Below are 20,466 nucleotides of genomic sequence, written 5' to 3'. Positions count from 1 at the left end.
CAATGCTTCACAGATTAAAAAGTTTGCTTTTTTGACATTTGGTGTAAATGCAACTTTGAGGGCTCAGTGGATAACCCAGTAGATTTCTACCTAAATGTCTTCTCAGTAATGAGAAATCTAGTGAAATGTTTGTCTTAACATATGTTACGGGTAGAAACACATTTTCTTCTTCCTTGTTTCCTCTAAGCGAATGTGCTTATCAGCCTAAAAATGCATTTCCACTGTTTTAGTGAAGGCTTATTTGATTATTAGCAAACTTTTTTTTTTTTTACAGAACCAGGAACAATGTATTAAGGTATTTTGCCTGAAGCGGTTATGGGGTTTTACGTTACTGGAAGTAACTTGTTGTTTTCAACTGTTGTGCTTTCTCTTTTTTTTTCTTCCTGTTGTTACAGATCATCATCCACTTTCTAAAAAGTTGCAGCTTAGTGCATTGAGTGCATTTATTGACCGTAGAGTTAGTGTCCACATTTTCATGAGAAAACAAGTCTTCTATAAATGGCTCATAAGTTTAGTAAGTAGTCTATTTATTTTAAAAAATGCTTTTAAGTTGTATGCATCTTGTGGATATACTTGAAATTTGTCTCGAAAAAACTCTTTTTAGGGGGTGCATTGATCAAAGTCATTATTTTGATGTGGCCTGGGTTGGAATTGTTGAAACACTCCTCTTGGCAAAGTGTTGTATTGATTTGTTTTCTGTCAAACACTCAAATGCTGTCCACCAATTTCTAACAGTGTTGAGGTTTGTTTCATCGTTAGTCAACTTTAGGGGCTTCAGTGTGAACAGTGACACTAGAGTTTTAGTAGTTTCCTGTTCATGGACACCTTGAACATTGAATCTTTTCTGGAGCTTCCGATGAACAATGGACCAAATGGACCATAAAAATGAATAACATGTATCCCCTTAAGAGCCTGTGTAAGCTGGAATTGTTTTCTCCACATGACGGTAATATTTTGGAACAGTGAAAGGGTCTCACTTCTATACACTCCCACACCTGATTTAGATGATAGAGGCCAATATGTTGAAGATTACAGAGAGTTGTTTGTTTCAGTTGAAACAGTGTTAACTCTCACAACAATCTTAAAACCTTTATTAGTTTTATGTTTCTGTAAAGCTAGCCAGAGTGGTTAAAGTAGATATTAGGAAGTCATCTAATGCTGACCTTTACTTTCTGTGCCATGTAGAACTGTATATTTCAGCATTATTAATTAAAGCTACTTGTTTCGATGCCTAGATATGTGTTATTTCTAGATTAGTTTTCAAGCAAGAGTTGCAGCCTTAATCTTCTTATTGCCATGCTTCTTTTCCTCTCCTATTAGCTGCTGTTTCACTAACAGACAGACAAAGGGATACTTCTCAAACTTTCCGTGGAGGGAAATCCTTAGGCCAGCTAACTTTGTAGGACCCAGAGTATTTTGCTTGGTTTTTCATACCATTTCTGCCACCCAGGGTTTTCAGTTCCATAAAAAGTCTTTGTCATAATCGAATAGGGCATCTTAAATGCATGCAGCTACCTGAATAGAGCAAAAGAAAGGGGCTATTTTGCATAGTTGTATTAAATAATTCAGTGCAGAATGAGGAAGAAAAATCTGCAGACATTGTTGTTGTTTTTTTTTTTCAAAGAAAGATGCAGAAGTGGCATTTGGAGCTTAATAAAAAGTGTTTGTGGTGTTCTAAAGTCTATTTTTATCACAAATGGCTTATTTGATTTATATGCACATCAAGGCCAGAATTAAAATCAATTGTTTCTTTTAACATTCACCCTTTAGCAGTAGTGGCTGTTCTTTAGTTATTGTTACTCTATACTACGCTGGGTTAGGCTCAGGGTTTGGCCTTGTAAATACATTGTATCTCATCAAGTAAATTGCCTTTTATCCCTTCTCATCCTTAATGTCCTTGTGCAAAGATGTCTTGATAGAGAAGCGATTAGTCACGTACAGCCCCTTTCTAGGAGTCATTTAGTTCATTTTCAGTGTCAACAATTCATTGCCAAAGTAGGACTTAATGGGTTTTTTGTTTACATTTTAGGATTTTTTTTTCTTCCGTTTTAATCTCTTCGTAACATAAGAATTGTCTCCTCCATTTACACTTCATAAATGTTTAATGCAATACAGTCTGATTGGTCAGTTGGTGTTTTGTTAGAAAAATAAAACGTGATCTCTGAAGTGGGCATGAAAACAACAATTGTTTGCTTCAGGACCACTTTAAATTGGGTTCTGCATGAATATTCCCAGTAATTAGACAATTATTTCACTGATCACAAAATGTTTAGACAGTGACTTCTAGAAGCTCTACTCTGTTTTTGGAAAGTGTTTTTTGTACATGACATATTCTAGTTGAAATTATCAGTGCAGTAACTCCTCCCAGCTCAGCTACTGTGTTAAGTGTCTTTCACTCTGTTAAAGTGACTTTATTAAGATCTTAAGTTGTACAGTGGAAAATGCAAGTCAGATCAGATGTGTTAAAACATGTTAGAGTCTGAGCTGCAGCACACTAAGCACATTACTGCAGTCCCTTGATACTTACTTTAAATTAGTCAGCATGAGTCTCCAAGGGTATACCTGTACGTGTGAGTTTCTGAGTACACGTGAACTTGTCTGCTGCTGCATTTTAAGGTAATAAGAGCAACTATCTCTAGCTCTCACTCAAGGTCCCTTTTTGCCTTAGTTGTGCCTGGCAAGGCCTGCAGTTGGCTGGTTCTCACACACAGCAACCCCTGGCTTGATTCCAGCCATAAACACAGCCAGCTGGCTCAGTCTGTTTACCAGGTCAAACATGGCCGCAGTTTGTCTTGGGACCTGTTCTGTTATTCAAACGTAGTCTGTGAATGAGAACCAGTAATTAGCTCAATCTAAACATCAGCTTTGAGTATTTTAAAATAAAGTTGTCCAGGAGTTTTATACCTTTCTTAACAATAGTCAGGATAGAATACTTAAATATGACATTTGGTAGGAGCTTGAACTTTTTGATTTTTGGTTACGTCTGTCATACTTGTTGATGATGGTATAATTTAGAAATACAAATGCATTCTATAATAAACTGAATATTTGACAAATCTATGGGTTGCTGATAAAAAATATTTTGCAAACCTCATATTTGTTTTCATTTTGTGTACGTGTCCTAGTCCTCACAGTTTGTTCGGAACTCCTTTGAAAGGTTTACTTTCCACGCTTTAATTGCTGTGCTTTTTCATGGATCCCACACAGAACCCTCTCAGGAACTGTGTGTACCAAGGGAGGTTGAGTTTCTTGCCAGTGTAACCTGAAGTTCAAGGAACAGTTTTGTGCATAACCTCTGAGAATGTTTCTGCACTGAAAATTACTCTGTGTATAAGAATTTATCCACATATTAAAAAAATAAAAGATTTTATTAATTTGTTTATTTTTTTAAACAGATAAATCAGAAACTTCCCTAACCAAGCTGATTTAATTTCAAATTTTAAAAAGAACTATAACATCTCAGCTGACGGAAAGTACTCTGAGAGACTCTGCCTGCTTTTAATAGGGTCAATAGGAGGTCTGGTAGAGGGTATTTTTGTGTCATCAGTTCCTCTGAAATAATCCTGAAACACCAGAGGACTTAGAATAGAACAACTAAATCACATATCCTCCCACAGTCTGTCACAAAATTAGTCTTTATACATCTTCTTTAAAGATACAGTAGACTATCTTCTGCTTGTTTCAAGTTAGTTGTTGACTTGTACACATTTTCTTAAAGTTGTACTTTTCATTTACAATCCATTATGTCTGCTGATAAAGTTGAAAATGTCTAATCTTTTAATTAGACATCATTGTTGTTACTACAACCCTGTTGTCTTCTTAAATGATGAGAGGATACTTATGTGAATAAAATGAATATATGAAAAAACACCTTCCATATAGTAGGATGATAAATGTTCTTATGCAAGCATTGTATTTGCTTCTGTAGACATCAGTCTCCATTGTTTATCCTAGAAGCTGCTCTTGGCAACATCCCATTGGTGAATATCTGGGTCATGTAACCAGCCATTAGTCACTATGGATGGGGGGTTTAACATGGTGGGACATAAATGGATAGATGAGAGTGTCTCGAGTTAATCTATGCCCTGGAACAGCTTGATGGCTTGATGCTGGTGGTCACTTTGTGAAGCCTCTCCTACTTTAAACTGTAGGACGAAATATGCAGTGTTGGGTTCTTTTTCTTTTTTGTTCTCTCCAAGACAACAGTGCATTTGTGTTCAGTTTGCACCAAGCATAGACCTGTGTGAGATTCTGTGTCATTGTTTGACAGTATTTACATACTGTTAACATCTACTTTCATCTAAACAGTAAAACAACAATTGTTCCTACTGCTGCTAAAATGATCCAATTTATGAATGACTGAATTTTTGGGGGACTTACACTATAAGTAATTACTCACTATAAGTAGTGACTGTAGTGACATAAACAATATACTCTCCACAATCATGAAGAAGATTGATTGTGGTTACATGATTGTGTCTGTCATACATGGTTGTATGACAGATGTCCAAAGGCTGATGTCTCCAGAACAAAGCTTATTTCTTTCAGAAATCTGTGTCTCTTAAAAGAAATGCATGTGCTGTTGCAACATTATTCCGGATCTGCCCCGCTTATGGACAGCACAAAATAATAATCAGGTCTGTAAACTGTTGCATCCAAATCATTTCACAGGGTTTTTAATTAGAGGTACAGTTTTTATATTCTTTATATTAGGCAGCTGAAATTGTTCTCGACAAGAAATCCTCTCCATTCAAGCTTTCAGCTTTTATTTTGCAGCCCAAACTTGTGTGATCATTATTGAGGCTAGTATTTATCTAAGTCAGATCATTGAAGCTTAATAAAACATACAGGTTAGAACATGTCAGTGTTCCCTGTCACCCCTCCTCTTCTCCAACTGTCCCAGGTGCTGCAATGATTACTAAAAACAAACAGGCTCCATGTCAAGCGCTTTCACCTCGACAGTGTAACGATTGGTAAGGAACTTGTTGTTTTTGAATTTTTAAGACATGTTTATGTTTTCTTTTTCCATGGTTCGAAGCTACTTTCTGGCAGAGGAATATGTGTTTCTTGCTGGTCTCATGTTGCTCCAGTACGATTGAAGTTTCCACAAGGGGCTTGTATCTCAGGGTAAATATTAGCCCAGCACCTGCACAGCATTGCATTGTAGATTGAGTAAATGTTGGCTTAGTTTGTCAAACTTTACTCACTGTGTACTGTGAGTGGCGATGGGTGAGTTCTTGCATAGTTCCACGTTATATTTGTGTTGAAACAAGGTCAGGGAAACTCAGAGCATGGAAATTACAGTTTAAATTTATCCTCAGTTTTATCATGTAACATGTGTCACATGTGGGTCCACCCAACACTAAGATGATCTCACTGATATTTTCACATTTTGGGTTTTAAGTAAATGTGTCTTCTGTGTTATTTTACTCTTTTGTAAGGTCTTCTCATACCTGCTTGTAACAACAAAGACGTTAGACCTGCGCCTGCCATGTTCAGTTTAGGTCATGTAATGTTCTCCTAATGAGCTCAGGTTGGTTGTGTTATTTTTCTGTTCAAGCTTTGCAGCTATCAGAATTAGCTGCTTTTGCTGTGGGTCCTGCTATCTGCATACTTTGCTCCTCATCAGATCTGTGGTCTGCAAACGGTTTTTAATTCTGAGATGCTGTACGGTGGGATTGCCATTGTGCTCCCGTTGTGTAATGCTAAAGCTTCTAGATTTTTCCCATGCTGCTCGCACCCCATACAGGGTTCAGCACTGTACTACACATGCACGTATGCACTGCAGCAGAAGTGAGCTATTTATAGACCTGCCCCACAAAGACAAATAAAGGACTATTTAAATCGACCCTTTTCCCTCCCTTTTAAATTTCTACTTGATTGTTTTTTTTAGAGTAGAGGATAAAAATCAAACCTTAAAAAAAAAACTGGAACATTTGAGATGAAAGCACAGTTAGGATGATGATAGAATGAGTCACCCAGGCAGAGTAGACAACGGGTAGAAGTGGGGAGTGGGAATGATGAGGATGTGAATATGCTTTTTGTATTATTGATATGCATAGGAATGTACTTGTGGAAGGAGGGCTCACTTTAGTGGTTAAAATTTCAACAGCCTGTCCTTCGGTTTCAAGTTTCAGACTTCCAGCCATTGTTAAAGTGCAGGTTTTTGTGCCCCGAATAGTAACTCGGTGTAGCAATATGACATACTTCATAATCCTCAATATATTCACAGTGGAATAATGTGGGAGGTTAAAAATATGAATCAGTGTATGAATGGGATTTCTGCGGGATTTTTCTCGGACGTTGTAAATTAGGAGCTGCAGGAAAGTCGACTCTGTTGGCTGAGCGTCAGAGGGTGTCGTCTGCTGTTCGCGTTTCGTCTGCTGGTGGAAATGAATAGGACTGCATCTATTGGAGTGGAGCATGGCTTTTCACACACACCCAGATGGTGACGGATATCCTGCATTAACCGCACTGTTTTAGGTTTACCTCTAATTTGCAGTAACCAGCTCAGACCCTGTTGAAACAAGTGCTATGATCCTGTCTGGAAACAGCTGTGACCCTCAGCAGTTGCTAATAGCGTACTATGAATAGTTTCAACATAAAGGCAAGCTCCGTGGAGGAGGAAATCAAAACAAGGGTTGTTGCTTTCTTTTCCTTCTCCGCTGTTTTATGTTTCAAACATGAAATCAATAAGCGTGCAGTAAGTGTAGCCATGATTGTTCTTCTCTAGGGCTGCACGATATTAGGCCAGTTCTCTTGAAAGATTTTTTTATTATTATTATTTCAAGGAGACATACCAGGTTAAGTAAAGTTTACATACATGCATACACTAGAAAATCTAGTGATGAATATAATATTTGTAAATAATGCAATGACAATGTCAGATACAATATATTCCTGTTTGTTTGTTTTTTTTTTCATTCCTCCTCTTTCTAATCTGTTCTTCCTGCTCTATGTGACCATTAGCATTGTTGGGAATATCATTATTGTCTGGTGTATCGAGCTTTTGCTGGTGTGAGAATCTGTCCTATTGGCCAAATATTACATTCACATGAAAATGGCAATTTCAGAACTCTTGAAATATATTAGCCAGCAATGTTTGCTCTCCAAACAGTCCTTTGCAATGTAAACAAAGCACACACTGATATTGCAATTACAGTATTTTTACAATATAATGTGCAGCTCTATTCTTCTAACTATATTAAACTGATTGACTATATTAAAAGTTCACAAATCAGTCGGTGTCACAGTAGATCAAAATGAGTCCTATAGCCTACAAATAGTCAGTCTGATGAATTCTGTCAAATCCTTTTAAGGATAGTTTTGTTTTGACAATAATTAGTATTTCTGTATATATTTATCAAAATAATATGCATAAAAAAGATAATCATTAAAATGCAAAAATATGAAAGGAAGGGGAGAAAACTGAAAAGTCAGATGTCATACACTACAGGATAAATTGCGGCACAACAGCAATGACAACCTGCAGATTCACAATTTCATTTTGTAGACATTTGTAGTAATTGATACAATTTATGAGTAGATTCTTTTTTTTGTGGTAATGAAACAATGTCAGTGAAAGCTTTCTGTGTTTGCACGAATCAGTTTAGACATTAGAAAAGTCGTGGCTGTTGTGTTTGGGGTCAATTTGGACGGCGAATCGGTGCGGACAGATGTGCTGGAGTGGGTTAGAGGCCTCCTTCTGTCACCGACTCTGGCAGTGTGCAGTCTGAACTGCTTGTCACTGCCATGCTCTGTGTCGCTATGTGAACAGGCTGGCATGTTCGTGTACAGTATGGCTTTGTTGGCGTTGGAGAAGAATGAAAGGGCTCACAGAGCTACACGAAAAAGGAGTGTGTTTGAATGACTTAGCTTTGTTATCTTGCTTTGTTTACTTTTATTAAGGACAAGCAAGTTGTCAGGATGAAGGAGGAGAATTTGCTCCAACGGAGGCTTTCTCTTTGCCCTAGCGCCACCTCTCCACCTAAAATTGACCCCCGCACACTCACCCGGAACTTGTCTTATGGAGGAGACAATGACATCTACAACTTCAGCCCAGGTAAGAGGCTTCAAAGCTGACAATTGTGAAATGTAAAACTGTGTGTGAAATCGGATACAGTGATATTTCAGAAGCCTTTGCTGGTGGATTCCTGTGTTTGTGAAAATATGCCGTGCTGCGCTGCAGAGTATTTATCCCATAAATAAATGAACAAACATGACCTGCTGCTTGTTAGATGCTTTGGTGGCTGCTGTGCTTTAATTGTTTGTCTGCAGGTTTAATCACTGAGCGCATTTGTATGTGACTGTGTGTTGTGGGTTCCCACCAGGCAGTGAGACAGACAGGAACGCTCTCTCCATGCTGAGTAGTGAACTTAGTCCTGCCCAATCACCAGACAGCAAGGTAAGACTGCAGTTCCTGATTGGGCAGTTCCCCAACCTACATCATAATAAATCTCCACTTTAGGCAGGAACACAGCTGCTCTTACATTCTAGCATAATTTCTTTTCATTGTTTCTTTAACAAGTTGCAACATATGCAAGCTGGCAAAGCTTTCAGTTTTTGATGCCTACATTTATGAACTCAAGTACTTTCAGGCCCTTTTTAGAAAGTTATAATTAAATGCATATAAAGGCAATATTCAAAGCCTTGCAGATGCTTTCACACAAACCTTTTCACAGTTTAAAATAACACATTTTAGTGTTTTAGATCTTGTACACTAAAAAAAAATATATATATATTCTGAAAATAAAATGGTAGAAAGTGTGTTGCTGTGCATTTGTATTTAGGTCCTTTTAAGTTGATACTATTATATCTTCTAAAGCATGTAATAAATAAGGCTTTAGGAGAGTCCTTATTAGTAAATAGACACCACAGGTGCATAATCTAATTTCTATAACTAAAAATGCAGCTGTTCTATGAAGGCCTTAAAGAAAGAAAGAAATAGGCACACATTTCAGTCTTTAAATCAGGATATTCTGATAGGGACATACCAAACACATATCACTTAAAATCTCCAAAAAACAATGTAAAGTTCAAACATGACAAAATATGAAGAAAGTTTAAGGGGTATCAAAACTTTTGCAAGCCACTGTAAGTAAACCAAAAACGCTGCTTGTTTTGTAAAAATTATTACAAAGCTGCATTTTATACCTCAAGGCCATGGTGGGAACTGTCTTTTACTGCCTCAAGGCAAATGATTGACAACATCAACCCATCTCGAAACTGCTTTTGCAAGACAATCTTTTCTTATTGTTATGTGATAACAAGATATGGCTTCCAACAAAAGTTGCAAGTGGTAACCATTTGATCTCATCTTGTCTCGTCTCCTGCCCACGTCGCTTTGCCTTGCTCATCCTCACTATTTTGCCTTATACCCTATATAAGATAATATTCCTGTGTGCAGCTGCATCACTGGTCCTTTGCCTTGTCATTTATCCTATAGGCCCCTAAAGAACAACCTGTACTGAAGACAGTTCAGTCGTTGCATACTTTCACTTACACAAGGATATAGCTGTGTACTTCTCTTTTAAGACTGGATATTTTGTGTAATGATTATTATTTGTTGCACTTACAGAAGTTGAAATATATATTAAACATTACAGAAAATAAATAATTGTCATGTCTGACAGGTAACTGATGTGCACTTTTTGTCTCCTGCAACTTTAATCATTAAGATTTGTTGGTTTGTGGCCACTGAATGTTCAGTTTCACAACTCATAGAAAAAGCCACATTCTTGCTTGTCACAAGTGTTAAGGAACATTTTATTCTCAGTTTTATCAAATGTAAACTTAATAAGCCTTCATAGCAGAACATTTTTAGTTGTAAAAAATATCGATATTAAAAAGCTTAATTCCACCTTTTTTTGTGTGTATGGTTCAATAAGAGCTTCTACAAGGGAATTTTTCCCATTTAAAATTAAATCTTTTCCGAGGCTGTTGCAGCTTCCAGGGTTTGTTTGTTTCAAAGAGGTTCTTTTTACTTTCTTTCCCTCTTGACTCCAGTCTGAGTCCAGGATGTTTAATGGCGTTGAAAAGGACAGCCCCTCCCCCACCGAGAAGCTGGCTCGAAAGGAGTCTCTCAAGGTACACGTCACTTCCTTGCTTGAGAAACTGAGAAAATGTTGAGCCTTATTGTGCCACAGTTTCTTTGTCATTAAGTAGGTCAAGTGGCTATTTGGGAACCTTTTGAAACGCAGTTTAATGCTTCCGATTTGTGTGACACGTCTCAAATGAATATTTCAGCTAGTTTGACTCTGCTTCCACCTAGTGTTGGCTCATGCGACATCGTTTTCTCTCCGTGAGACTGATGACTCATTAGCGTTTTATTTTTTCTCTTCAGGTTCAAAAGCAAAATTATCGGCAAGAGAAGAAGCGGGCAGCGAAGGAGCTCTCCACCGCACTTAAGGACCCCAGTGTTGTTGTCATGTCCAATTGGCTCAAGGTCTGAGAACGGCTCAAGCAAGACAATATTTATGATTGGTTACACAATTGCTAATCATTTTGCATTTAAATGTTATGTTTAATATTATTTAATGTTGCTTAAAACCTGTTCATGGTAGTTTAATAGATGCATTTTTTTATTCAACTGAAATTATATGTTAACATATGTATTAACTTATTCAACCAGCCTTTTGTTTCACTGACTAAACCTCTCGTGTTTTAGGCCAGTCAAATTATTTCCTTAGGAGTTGATAGAATAGCTTTTTACACTGCATAACTTGTGTCAGATATTTTGGGTTATTTTTACACTTTTTTTTGTATCTAGTTTTTGTTGTACATGTTACTTATTTCATTCATGTGGCTTCTTTAGATTCGTGGTTCTTTAAAGAGTTGGACCAAGTTGTGGTGTGCCTTAAGGCCTGGTGTGCTGCTGATCTATAAGACACCAACACCAGACCACTGGGTGGGCACCATCCTTCTTAGTGCGTGCAAGCTGATCGAGAGACCCTCCAAGAAAGACGGCTTCTGTTTCAAGCTCTACCATCCACTGGAGAAATCCATCTGGGCTGTCAAGGTTTGGCATGTTCAATGGCTTACTGGTCAAACTGGGATGTGGGGACACAGTTCAAATCAGTTCTGCTAGAAGTTTTTGATATTTGTGATAATTACTTTGAAATGGAGTTTATAAAAACTGAGACAAAATATCCTAAATTTGTTGTACAGATAGGACCGTATTCTAATATTGGTTGTTCAAAGATATATCAGTATTTAATTAACTCCTCAAACAATAAGTTGTTTATTTTTTGTTGAGAATTGTATTTTTGTTCTTGTTCGACATATATTTTATCTGGACTTGCATTACCTCCTTTAAGCGAGTTTTTCTTCTTTAATAAGAAAATGCAAAAAAAAAAATGCAATTCAATTATCTCGTGATGGTAACTCTGAAAAGACAGCATTAACAATTGATAACATGGGGTAGCATTTTACATCAATGAAAGAGAAAAAGAAATTATAAACACTAAACGTGTTAAATAAGATATAAGTTTAATGAAGGACAAATGAACTGAAAGAGTTTTTGATTTAGCAACACGGAGCTAAAATTCAACATAATAAAGAAAAATGTTATTGTTGTTTGTTTTGTTGTCAGTATTTACATTCAAGCCACATTAACCAGTGATAAACTAATTACTTATCGTTTTTGCATTAGCAAGTTTCTTTTTCTGTTTCTCATTTAGTGTTGCAACTTATGAGTAGTGTTGTATCTTATGCAAGATATGTTTGTTTCACACTTTATTGTATTTAAAATAAAAATGATTTTTACCCATAGTATTTAGCATAAACATTTACTAAACGAAAATAGAATAAACCTGCTAAATTATGCTAGGTGCACAAAATACTATTAATTTTTAATATTTTGCTCTTAAAAAGTAGCACTGTCTCTAACTGACATACGCCATCAAGAGTTCTTCTTCCTTTAGCTTACTGACATTACATTTGAAACAGTGTTATTTAAATAAGACTGATTATCTTGTTTTGCTGCCCATTATCTCCTTTAGTTAGGATCTAGTGCATTAATCCTATTTCCGCCGCTAAACAACATTGTGCAGCAATAGGTATGGGACGGGTAGTTCGGCACTGCTCTGGGCTTCGTATAACTCGTTATGTTTGCATGAAGCAGTCTCTAGACATGAATAAACACAAATGTATATCTACACAAGTTAATAAATAGGATAATATGCCATTTTGGTACAGATTATCACACTTCCACAGCAATAAAACTCAAACATACAATTTTTTCCACTCTATTTTCTGAACAAATATCACACCTTCCTTTCAGTAGCATGACCAAAAGCTTCGACTATTTTCTCATGTTTCTTTAAGTCATGCTGCTGGTGTTACCAAATGAACAGCGTGAGTCACTGTGTTTGATTTCTCTCATTAGGGTCCGAAAGGAGAAAATGTCGGTTCCATCACGCAGCCTTTACCCAGCAACTACCTGATCTTCAGAGCTGCATCTGAGTCTGATGGTGAGCTGTTGTTACTCTTTGAGCTCTATATTGTCCCATGCTCGATGCATTGATTTTTGGACATTAGAACATACTAATAACACACGTTTCCCTTCTTGGATCTTTTGCCTGCAGGCCGGTGCTGGATGGATGCCCTGGAGCTGGCTCTGAGCAGTTCCAGTCTCTACAAAATGTCTCCCAGACCTGAAAAGGAGGGCGATATCTGCATGGCTTCAGATTCTTCGCATATACTCCAGCTGTTGCAGTCTTCTCCACTCACTGCTACAGAGCTGCAACAGTGAGTAATACACAACTACCACATGCTCTGTGTGAAGTATATCTTCAGTACATCCTTATGAACAGCTTAGAATAGGAGGTTAAAAATCATGGATTCACTGGGGAAACCTTCTGTATGTACCATGCTGACTGGCAATCGTCTCTCAATCCATCTGTCCAATGAGTCCACAATGTGCACAGTGATTTTACAAATAGCTCCAGAAATATTTGTATGTACATGTCTATTACCTTCCTCGGCCAGAAATGATCTGATTTCCTTCGAATTTGGTATCAATCAGAGAAAATGCAATGCTGGATTCTATCTACTTACACTTCCCTGTGATTATATTAAAGCATGTGGTTAATAAATTATATAAATTCATGATTTGTATGGCAGCTTAGGCTACTATCCAGTAGCTTTCCACCATCAGCGTGTGATTGTGTGCATGAATGTAGTGTGAAGTGGTTTGGGATCCTCTGGACATGCTGAAGCACTGTACAGGTACAAGCCATTTACCATTTTATTTAGCAGTCTCAGTTCATGGTAAATGCTTCATTGACTCATTTCAAATGATTTTCAAATCTGTCATCACAYTCGGTGAGTGACAATTGTTGTCTTTAAAACTGTTCTCTTTTCTAAAACACTGAAAATTTGTTTGCGTGTGTCTGCTGTGCTTTCACATCAAGCTGTCCATGTGTTTGTGCAAAAAATACTTCAGTGTCTTCATGTAAAGTAGCTGAAGATGACAGCTTGTTGTGACTGGAGGATAAGTTTAAATATCTGAATTGTAGTAAGAAAAGCCTAATCTAAATGTTATTGTGCGAAGGTCATTGCCAGCCTGTTTGAAGTGGTCTTGAGCAATATGTCCTTAGAGTTTTTAAGGATTTAAAACAAAAATAATTCTTTGGATTTTGGTTGTTTTTTCACAACCGTTTTGGTGTAGTGCTTTTACCTGATCATGACTGCAGTCTCTACAGCTCTGCCTTGATGGGTCAGCTTTCAAGTGGATAGCAAAAGAAAATCTATCACTCTTACTCAGCAAAGACCTAGGAGAAGCATCCGTTGATCTGTTACTATTGACAGTATGCCAGTATCTAGCTAGCAGATGATTGCCAATCATTTTTGTTTTAAATTATTTTTGTGTGGTAAACATTTGTAAAATAGTAATTTTTGCTCTAAATATTCCGGTTGAATGCTTGTTAAATTGCTACCTGTGACTGTTGCAGCCCCCAGCCTCCTCCCCTGTGCGCTGTTTACATCCTACATTAGGTCCCCTCCTCACGCTTCCCACTCGCCTTCTCCTTGCCTGAACCCTCCCTCCAGCCATCCTTTCCTGCAGCCCCTCCTCTTTCCTTTGCCTTGACCAATCTCAGCACCGTATTCACTCACATGACTGACAAGGGAGCAGGAAGATGGAGCACACCACCTAAAAAGCAAATCAGCCATTGCAGGGTTTTCATACACACCTTGGCTCACAGTCGGTGCTTTTCACAGGCACATTCAGGAAGCAGGTAGACGAGTGTTAGAGGGACAAAAGCTGAGCCTGTTGTCAGCTGACAGAAGCCATTCACACACACACACAGGAGAGAAGGGGAGAGAAAGCCAGTCTACATCTGTGCTTGGATTTGCTGATAACATTATCAGCTGTTGGATTCCTGTGGAAGAACTTCTCCATATGCTGTTTAGTTTGACGGTAAGGGAAAGCAGTTTGCATTTTTATGTTTAGACTAAAAGATAACTCTGTGGTTTAGGTAGTAATTCTGCTGGAATGTAGTTCTTCAGGACTGCCATGCCCTGGGGGAGTTTTGAAAAAACTGAACTGTCTTCCATTGTTAAAGAAAATGATCTGCTTCCTGGTTGTCTCTGACCATAGTTACATAACCGAGTCTGGTTTTGAAAGCAGGTGACAGTGCAATTGCCGTCCACTATTCCCAGGATAGGTGCAGGATTTATGAAATAGCCACCACCGAGAGCGACAGTGACGACGGTCTGTTTAACTTTCAGCGTTACTGCGTTCGCTTTAATCACATGCACCGTTTATGTTCTACGGCTTTTGATCAATGCCTGAAGGACGTTTCTCTCACGCCACCCATCATCGCTGCTCATAATTCTCATTCTCACTTCTCTTTAATGTGGTCATTTGAAGGCTGATGAATGACTTTCTATTCGGTTTTTTTCTTTTCTTTCAGTGCTTTGGTTTTCTGCCTGCGGATCTGAGGTTTGATTAGTTTAGTCTGCATTAGATGCAGCTTGAATTAGAATAGGATGTTGCCGTACATGTCTTCACATGTACATGATATGCTGTCTCTTTAAGATCTTAACCACTTAGACAGTGGTCAGTTTTTTTGCTCCCAAGCCAACAAAGCCTCTACTAATTTAGTTTAATAAATGTGACACTGATCCAGTTTATTATTACCAGGGGTTGTTTATTCTCAAGTAGCGCACATTTTCCAGGTGTGTATATCAAATATTTGTTGTGGGCATCTGCATCGTTAAACACATGCAGTTTATAACTCTGTGAGCAATAATCTCTATCTCTAAGTACATGAAATTAATTTTAGTTCATTAAATCTGATGTTTGTTTTACCCTTATTAATAAAATCCAGTTTTGAGTAAACACTAAATATAGGTTGATTTTTGCCATCTTCCATAACATAACAATATATGAACAGACTCTAGAAATGTAATCCACCCTAAATATTATTTCCAAAAGCAACAGAACTTGCCTCTATGGAAGCCCATTTCCGCCATGAAAGAAAAAAATAAAAGCCCAACAGGAAGTCATAATTTCGACTTTCAAAGTCATAATTTCGACTTTCAGTCGTAATTGAGATTCAAAGTCATAATTGAGACTTTCAAAGTCATAATTATGAGATTCAAAGTCATAATTGAGACTTTCAAGGTCATAATTATGAGATTCAAATTCATAATTGAGACTTTCAAGGTCATAATTATGAGATTCAAAGTCATAATTATGAGATTCAAATTCATAATTGAGACTTTCAAGGTCATAATTATGAGATTCAAAGTCATAATTTCGACTTTCAGTCATAATTGAGATTCAAAGTCATAGCTGAGACTTTCAAAGTCATAATTATGAGATTCAAAGTCATAATTTAGACTTTCAAAGTCATAATTATGAGATTCAAAGACATAATTTTGACTTTCAAAGTCATAGTTATGAGATTCAAATTCATAATTTCAACTTTCAAAGTCATAATTCCGACTTTCAAAGTCATACATATAAAAGAATCACACTTATAAACTGAAAAAGTGGTTTATTGTACTTCAAAATTAAAATCTCTACATAGCCATTACAGAAGGCTTTTTAAAATAATTATTTAAGATAATGACAATGCTTCAAGGTGTAAAAAAAGAAAGAAAAATGTGTTCTTTTTCAGTTGTTTTCTGGTTAAATCTAATATTGAGCTACTGCAATGGCACCAATCTGTTATTGAAAATATTTTAAGGTTATGGTTACTAATAACAGCGATATAAATAAAATGCTGAGTAAACAAAAGAAAAGTTTTCATGAATAAGGGTAAATAAAACACTTTACTCCATTTCTTTCAGAACTACATTCAAACAGAGTAGCAACATATTCATCCACTGAACATTTAAATGATGTGACTAATATAAGAAACAAAACATCAGAAATTATTTATACAACTAAGAGCTGCAACTAAGAGCGGCCATATTGTATATTCAATTGCGGAATAAACCAGCATTTGCAGCCTCAAGTAAAATAATTAAAAGTAAAAGAATTCTAGTAACAATACAAAATCTTTAAATTTATTAAACCCAAAATATTGAGAAAATACATTTTACTGCCTACTCAAATTTATGCTTTAAGCTTTAACGTTGGAGTACTTTAACAGAAAAAAAAAGCATAAACACTAGTAGGAGGGTGCCTACTAAGACACGGCAGGTCTCATAAATACTCCAGAGAATAATAAATTGCAAAAAGTAGAAACACTCTGGAGTTAAGATGAGCTAAAAAACAGTTTTTAAGATAATGCTAAACTTTGAAAGTTTAATACAAAAAGATTCCTTAAACTCATATGTTCTTCAGCTGAAGTCTGTTACACTATATCCATCACCCATGCACTACTTTCTAGGGCCTTATTAATTTTGTGTCGAAACTCTGGATAGTTACCATAATTAACTGGCAACTCTAGGTAGCAATCGCATGTGTGGGCAACTGGCCATCTCTGAATACCTTGAAGTTGAGTGACGCTAACCCTGATAGTTTTTTGAAGAAACAAATCAGATCCTGTGCAGAACCGAAGAAAAAGTGACAGGTGTTGTGAGTCTGATTCTCTGAGATAAGAACTTAAATATTTGCTGATGTTTTTCTGCTGTGCATTCATGACTGCAGGGTATAAAATTGACTGTATAACCTTTCTTAATGTTGGCTGGAGATTTTCATATGCAGCTGTAATACTTTCCATCTCTGACYTCAGCGGGGAAAGGACAGTGCTACACTGCTCAATAACAAAGGCAGGTTCCTGAATGAGCTTTTGGTGGGCAAGCTCCTCAAGTAGTAGCTCAATGTTATCAGCTGTTGGTACTCTTTGACAGTTATGGATATCCATGATTTCCAGAAGCTCTTCTCTGTCAACAGTCTGAAAATCTGAAAGGCAAGATTCAAACACCATTCGATCGTACTCTGTAACATACCTTAGGAAGCTATCAATAAGAGGACTCTTTATAGAACCAAGTACTGCTTGTTCCAGTATTACTGGGACAAGTTTTATAGGCAGGTACTTCTGTTTTTGCCAACCAAAGGCAATAATTCGGCCAATGCTTTCCCATTGTTGCTGTCCAAAATTATGACGCAAGTAGGACACCTTAAAGTTATTGCCCATTGTGCACTGTTCATAAAAGTCCTGCCAAAACTCAGAGAGGACATCTCTCAAAACTCCTCCATCATCAACAGCCTTTTCTCGCCTTCCATCAGGAAGCACCACTTGAATGAGTCAATCTAGAAAAAAAAATTAAAACAGTTATTTAACTTATAAAAATGGGAGGGGAATCCATTAAAAACAGCCACATGATAAAACTGATCTGTCTTCACCAGGGGTGTCCAAAGTCGGTCCTCATCCTGCATGTTTTAGTTCTCTCCCTGGTTTGACACACCTGCATCAAATGATGGCTCATTAGAGGCCTAAGGAGAACATTGACTTGCTGAGGAGGTTGTTACAACCACTAGGGAGAGAACTAAAACATGCAGGATGCCGGCCCTCGAGGACCGACTTTGGACACCCCTGGTTTTCACTATGTCTCTATAATAGTGTTATATGATAGCTTCTAAATGTACTGATTTCCTTARCAATCTAGCTACCTTATCCTTTTGCAGTCGTTGTATGACTTCCTCTGAAGCATCCCATGATTTTAAGAAGTCATATATCTCATCTATCCTGTGACAATTACACACAATAACTAATGAATAATGTCTAATAAAATATAACATTGCAAAAGATTTATTATGAACATGATGGTAGGGTTGGATGATATTACTGAAAAACATTTCATGATACAAGCATTTCATATTAGTTTATATCAATATTTTTTTATTTTTTTAATATCTGAAATACTGCCAAACTGGTGTGACCTTTCCCATTTTACCCACAGCTTTCACACCATTATATATACAAAAAAAAATTAATGAGGCACAGTGGTGAAATATAAAACTGCTACTCTGCAAGTTACTCAACAGCTTTTTGCTAGTTCACCAGTGAGTGAGTTAAATGATGCCATCAACCTAGCTGAGCTAGCCTTGAGAGGTTGAGTAGCCTTGACTCTGCCTACATCCTCCAGAATGGTATATGGTTCCGGATCAGAGTTCAGAGAATATTCTATATATTGAATATTCTATCAGACTTACTATCTATTGATATTGATCACGTGTGTGTTGTGATACATATAACTGATTTATTGTCCAACCCTACATGGCAGATAGAAACTGTATTTCAAACTCAAGCTCCTGCTAAAAAAAATAATAAAACAATAGACAATCAAACAGCCGTAAAGATCTGCAATCATAAACCAATACACAAAGAAACTACATAAAAGTAATAAAGAAAACTCTACCAGTGTTTCCACAACTAAATGGTAAATTGTAGAGCTTAAGTCTGAAAGTTCTGTTTACATTTTTCCCCTAAAATATTTTAATGGTTGAACACTTCTCAAAATGAAATTCTCATCTTTATAAAACAGTGAAATACATGAACATAATCAGAATGATTTTAGTTTTGATCTTAATTACTTTCATTTAAACAGACAATATTATGAATTGGATTTTCACAAGAGTTGCAACTTACCTCTGTTTAGGTTTAGGTTCAGGTCAAAGGAACCTCTTCTGTCTCTTTTGTAGGTATCCTGAAAGTCGAGTAAAGTTAAGGAGTTAAAATCCCAGTTTGGGTTTTTTTAAGTTCCTTGTTTTTCAATTTTTCTTATTTTTAATTGCTTTTATAAATATTGTCAATCTAAAGCTGTAGATCTCCATCATTAGTTAAAGTGTACATGAAACTGCTAAGAAAACAGTTTGAAAACTGATGCAWATTGTACTTGCATATTTTACTCGTCTATATATCGACAAAAACAATTTAACGGGAAAGATAGTGAATCGCATTATGCATAACAAAACTTGTGCATACAACAAGCTGTGGGGTGTGTTTTAACCTAGCTAGTGCTTGTATTTATGCCACAGAATAATTATACATATTAATTTGTTGAATTTTTGGAGTACATTAACGAACTTCTTATCGCACTCTGAAATAAAAACGATCTAATTAACGGACTACTTAAAAAAAAACAGTTAAATATGCTTTAGCAAGGTTAGCACGATTTGACGGTTAACCTGCAGCTAGTTCAAGTTGCTAAGACAACGACCGATATACACACCACCCTTTTCGCACTGCAAGAAACGGAACGGAACGGAATGGGTTCAAATTGGGGCCGAGCGTTTTTGCATGAGAACTTTCGACCCGGTTCCACCCGGCTCCTTGGAGCCACAAGTGCTGTGGGACTGGCCAAATGGGGCTGCTTTGAATTCAGCAGCTGATTGGTTTAGTCAGCCGTTGATCGGTTTTAGCTGGCTCTCACTAAACTGTTCGTACTGTATTTTGTAAAGAGTGCTCTTTTTAATTTATTTATTTATTTTTTTAATTTGCGATTAATTCCTCTCAATATTCTGCTGTTACCTGGCCGCATGATGAGGTCATTTTTCTCCTCCGCTTACTCTGATGAACGAGTACAGAATGAACTAGATCGGTCAACGAGGAAAGAAAAAGTTTTCCGGCGCCTCTTTGAGGAAAGGACTTCTGCCGCTACATCGAAATCATTGTTTAGTTTAAAAAATAATGACGTCAGGTACAGCTTCGATGCCGCCCTCATTTATATGCTAACACAACAGGGTTGCAGTACGGGTGGAATCGGACCGAAGCGTGCCGGACCCTGCAGTGCGAAAAGGGCTCAATGATCAAAAAGCATTTAAAACGAAGGAATCCAAACCGAAACGATCCAGCAGCTTTTCTCTGATACTTACAGTTCACTTGTTTACATTTATGATAAAGCCAGTCTGCAGGCGTTTCCGTGGTGACACAAAACTAACACAACTGTAACCAAATAAAATCAAAAAAGGCGAACCGACCTTTTACTGACTCTTAAACCCAGCAGCAAACGTTAACGAATAAGGAGGTCCTAATTATGCTTACCTTGGATGTAGGATCATATTTA

The 20,466-nt window shown here is 37.0% G+C and overlaps 1 protein-coding gene and 1 long non-coding RNA gene across 5 annotated transcripts in view; one reads left to right on the top strand and one right to left on the bottom strand.

Moving 5' to 3' along the window:
* osbpl5 (oxysterol binding protein-like 5) overlaps nt 1-20,466 on the top strand; it is a 35,310-nt gene that overhangs the window by 3,307 nt on the left and 11,537 nt on the right. The window contains exons 2-8 of one of the 2 annotated variants that reach the window (XM_017305456.1): nt 7,909-8,062; nt 8,331-8,404; nt 10,006-10,086; nt 10,343-10,444; nt 10,814-11,017; nt 12,386-12,470; nt 12,585-12,747. In XM_017305456.1, coding sequence (XP_017160945.1) covers nt 7,927-8,062; nt 8,331-8,404; nt 10,006-10,086; nt 10,343-10,444; nt 10,814-11,017; nt 12,386-12,470; nt 12,585-12,747 — 845 coding nt within the window. In that variant the 5' untranslated portion in view covers nt 7,909-7,926. Of the gene's footprint in view, nt 1-7,908; nt 8,063-8,330; nt 8,405-10,005; nt 10,087-10,342; nt 10,445-10,813; nt 11,018-12,385; nt 12,471-12,584; nt 12,748-20,466 lie in introns of those variants that run through there. The other variant, XM_008411563.2, reaches the window with a different exon arrangement.
* On the bottom strand, nt 16,061-20,437 carry LOC103466164 (uncharacterized). 3 transcript variants are annotated; one of them, XR_001776727.1, is made up of 4 exons: nt 19,932-20,437; nt 19,050-19,107; nt 18,071-18,146; nt 16,061-17,710 (listed from the first exon to the last, which is right to left on the bottom strand). It is a non-coding gene; the product is annotated as an uncharacterized LOC103466164 (long non-coding RNA). The 3 variants fall into 3 exon arrangements; XR_001776726.1 differs by lacking the exon at nt 16,061-17,710 and having other exon boundaries at nt 17,948-18,146; XR_001776728.1 differs by lacking the exon at nt 16,061-17,710 and having other exon boundaries at nt 17,948-18,146; nt 20,276-20,437.

The sequence above is a fragment of the Poecilia reticulata genome, linkage group LG6 (assembly GCF_000633615.1).
Source record: "Poecilia reticulata strain Guanapo linkage group LG6, Guppy_female_1.0+MT, whole genome shotgun sequence".
NCBI classification, from domain to species: Eukaryota; Metazoa; Chordata; class Actinopteri; order Cyprinodontiformes; family Poeciliidae; genus Poecilia; species Poecilia reticulata.
This window is presented reverse-complemented; position numbering and strand designations above follow the sequence as displayed.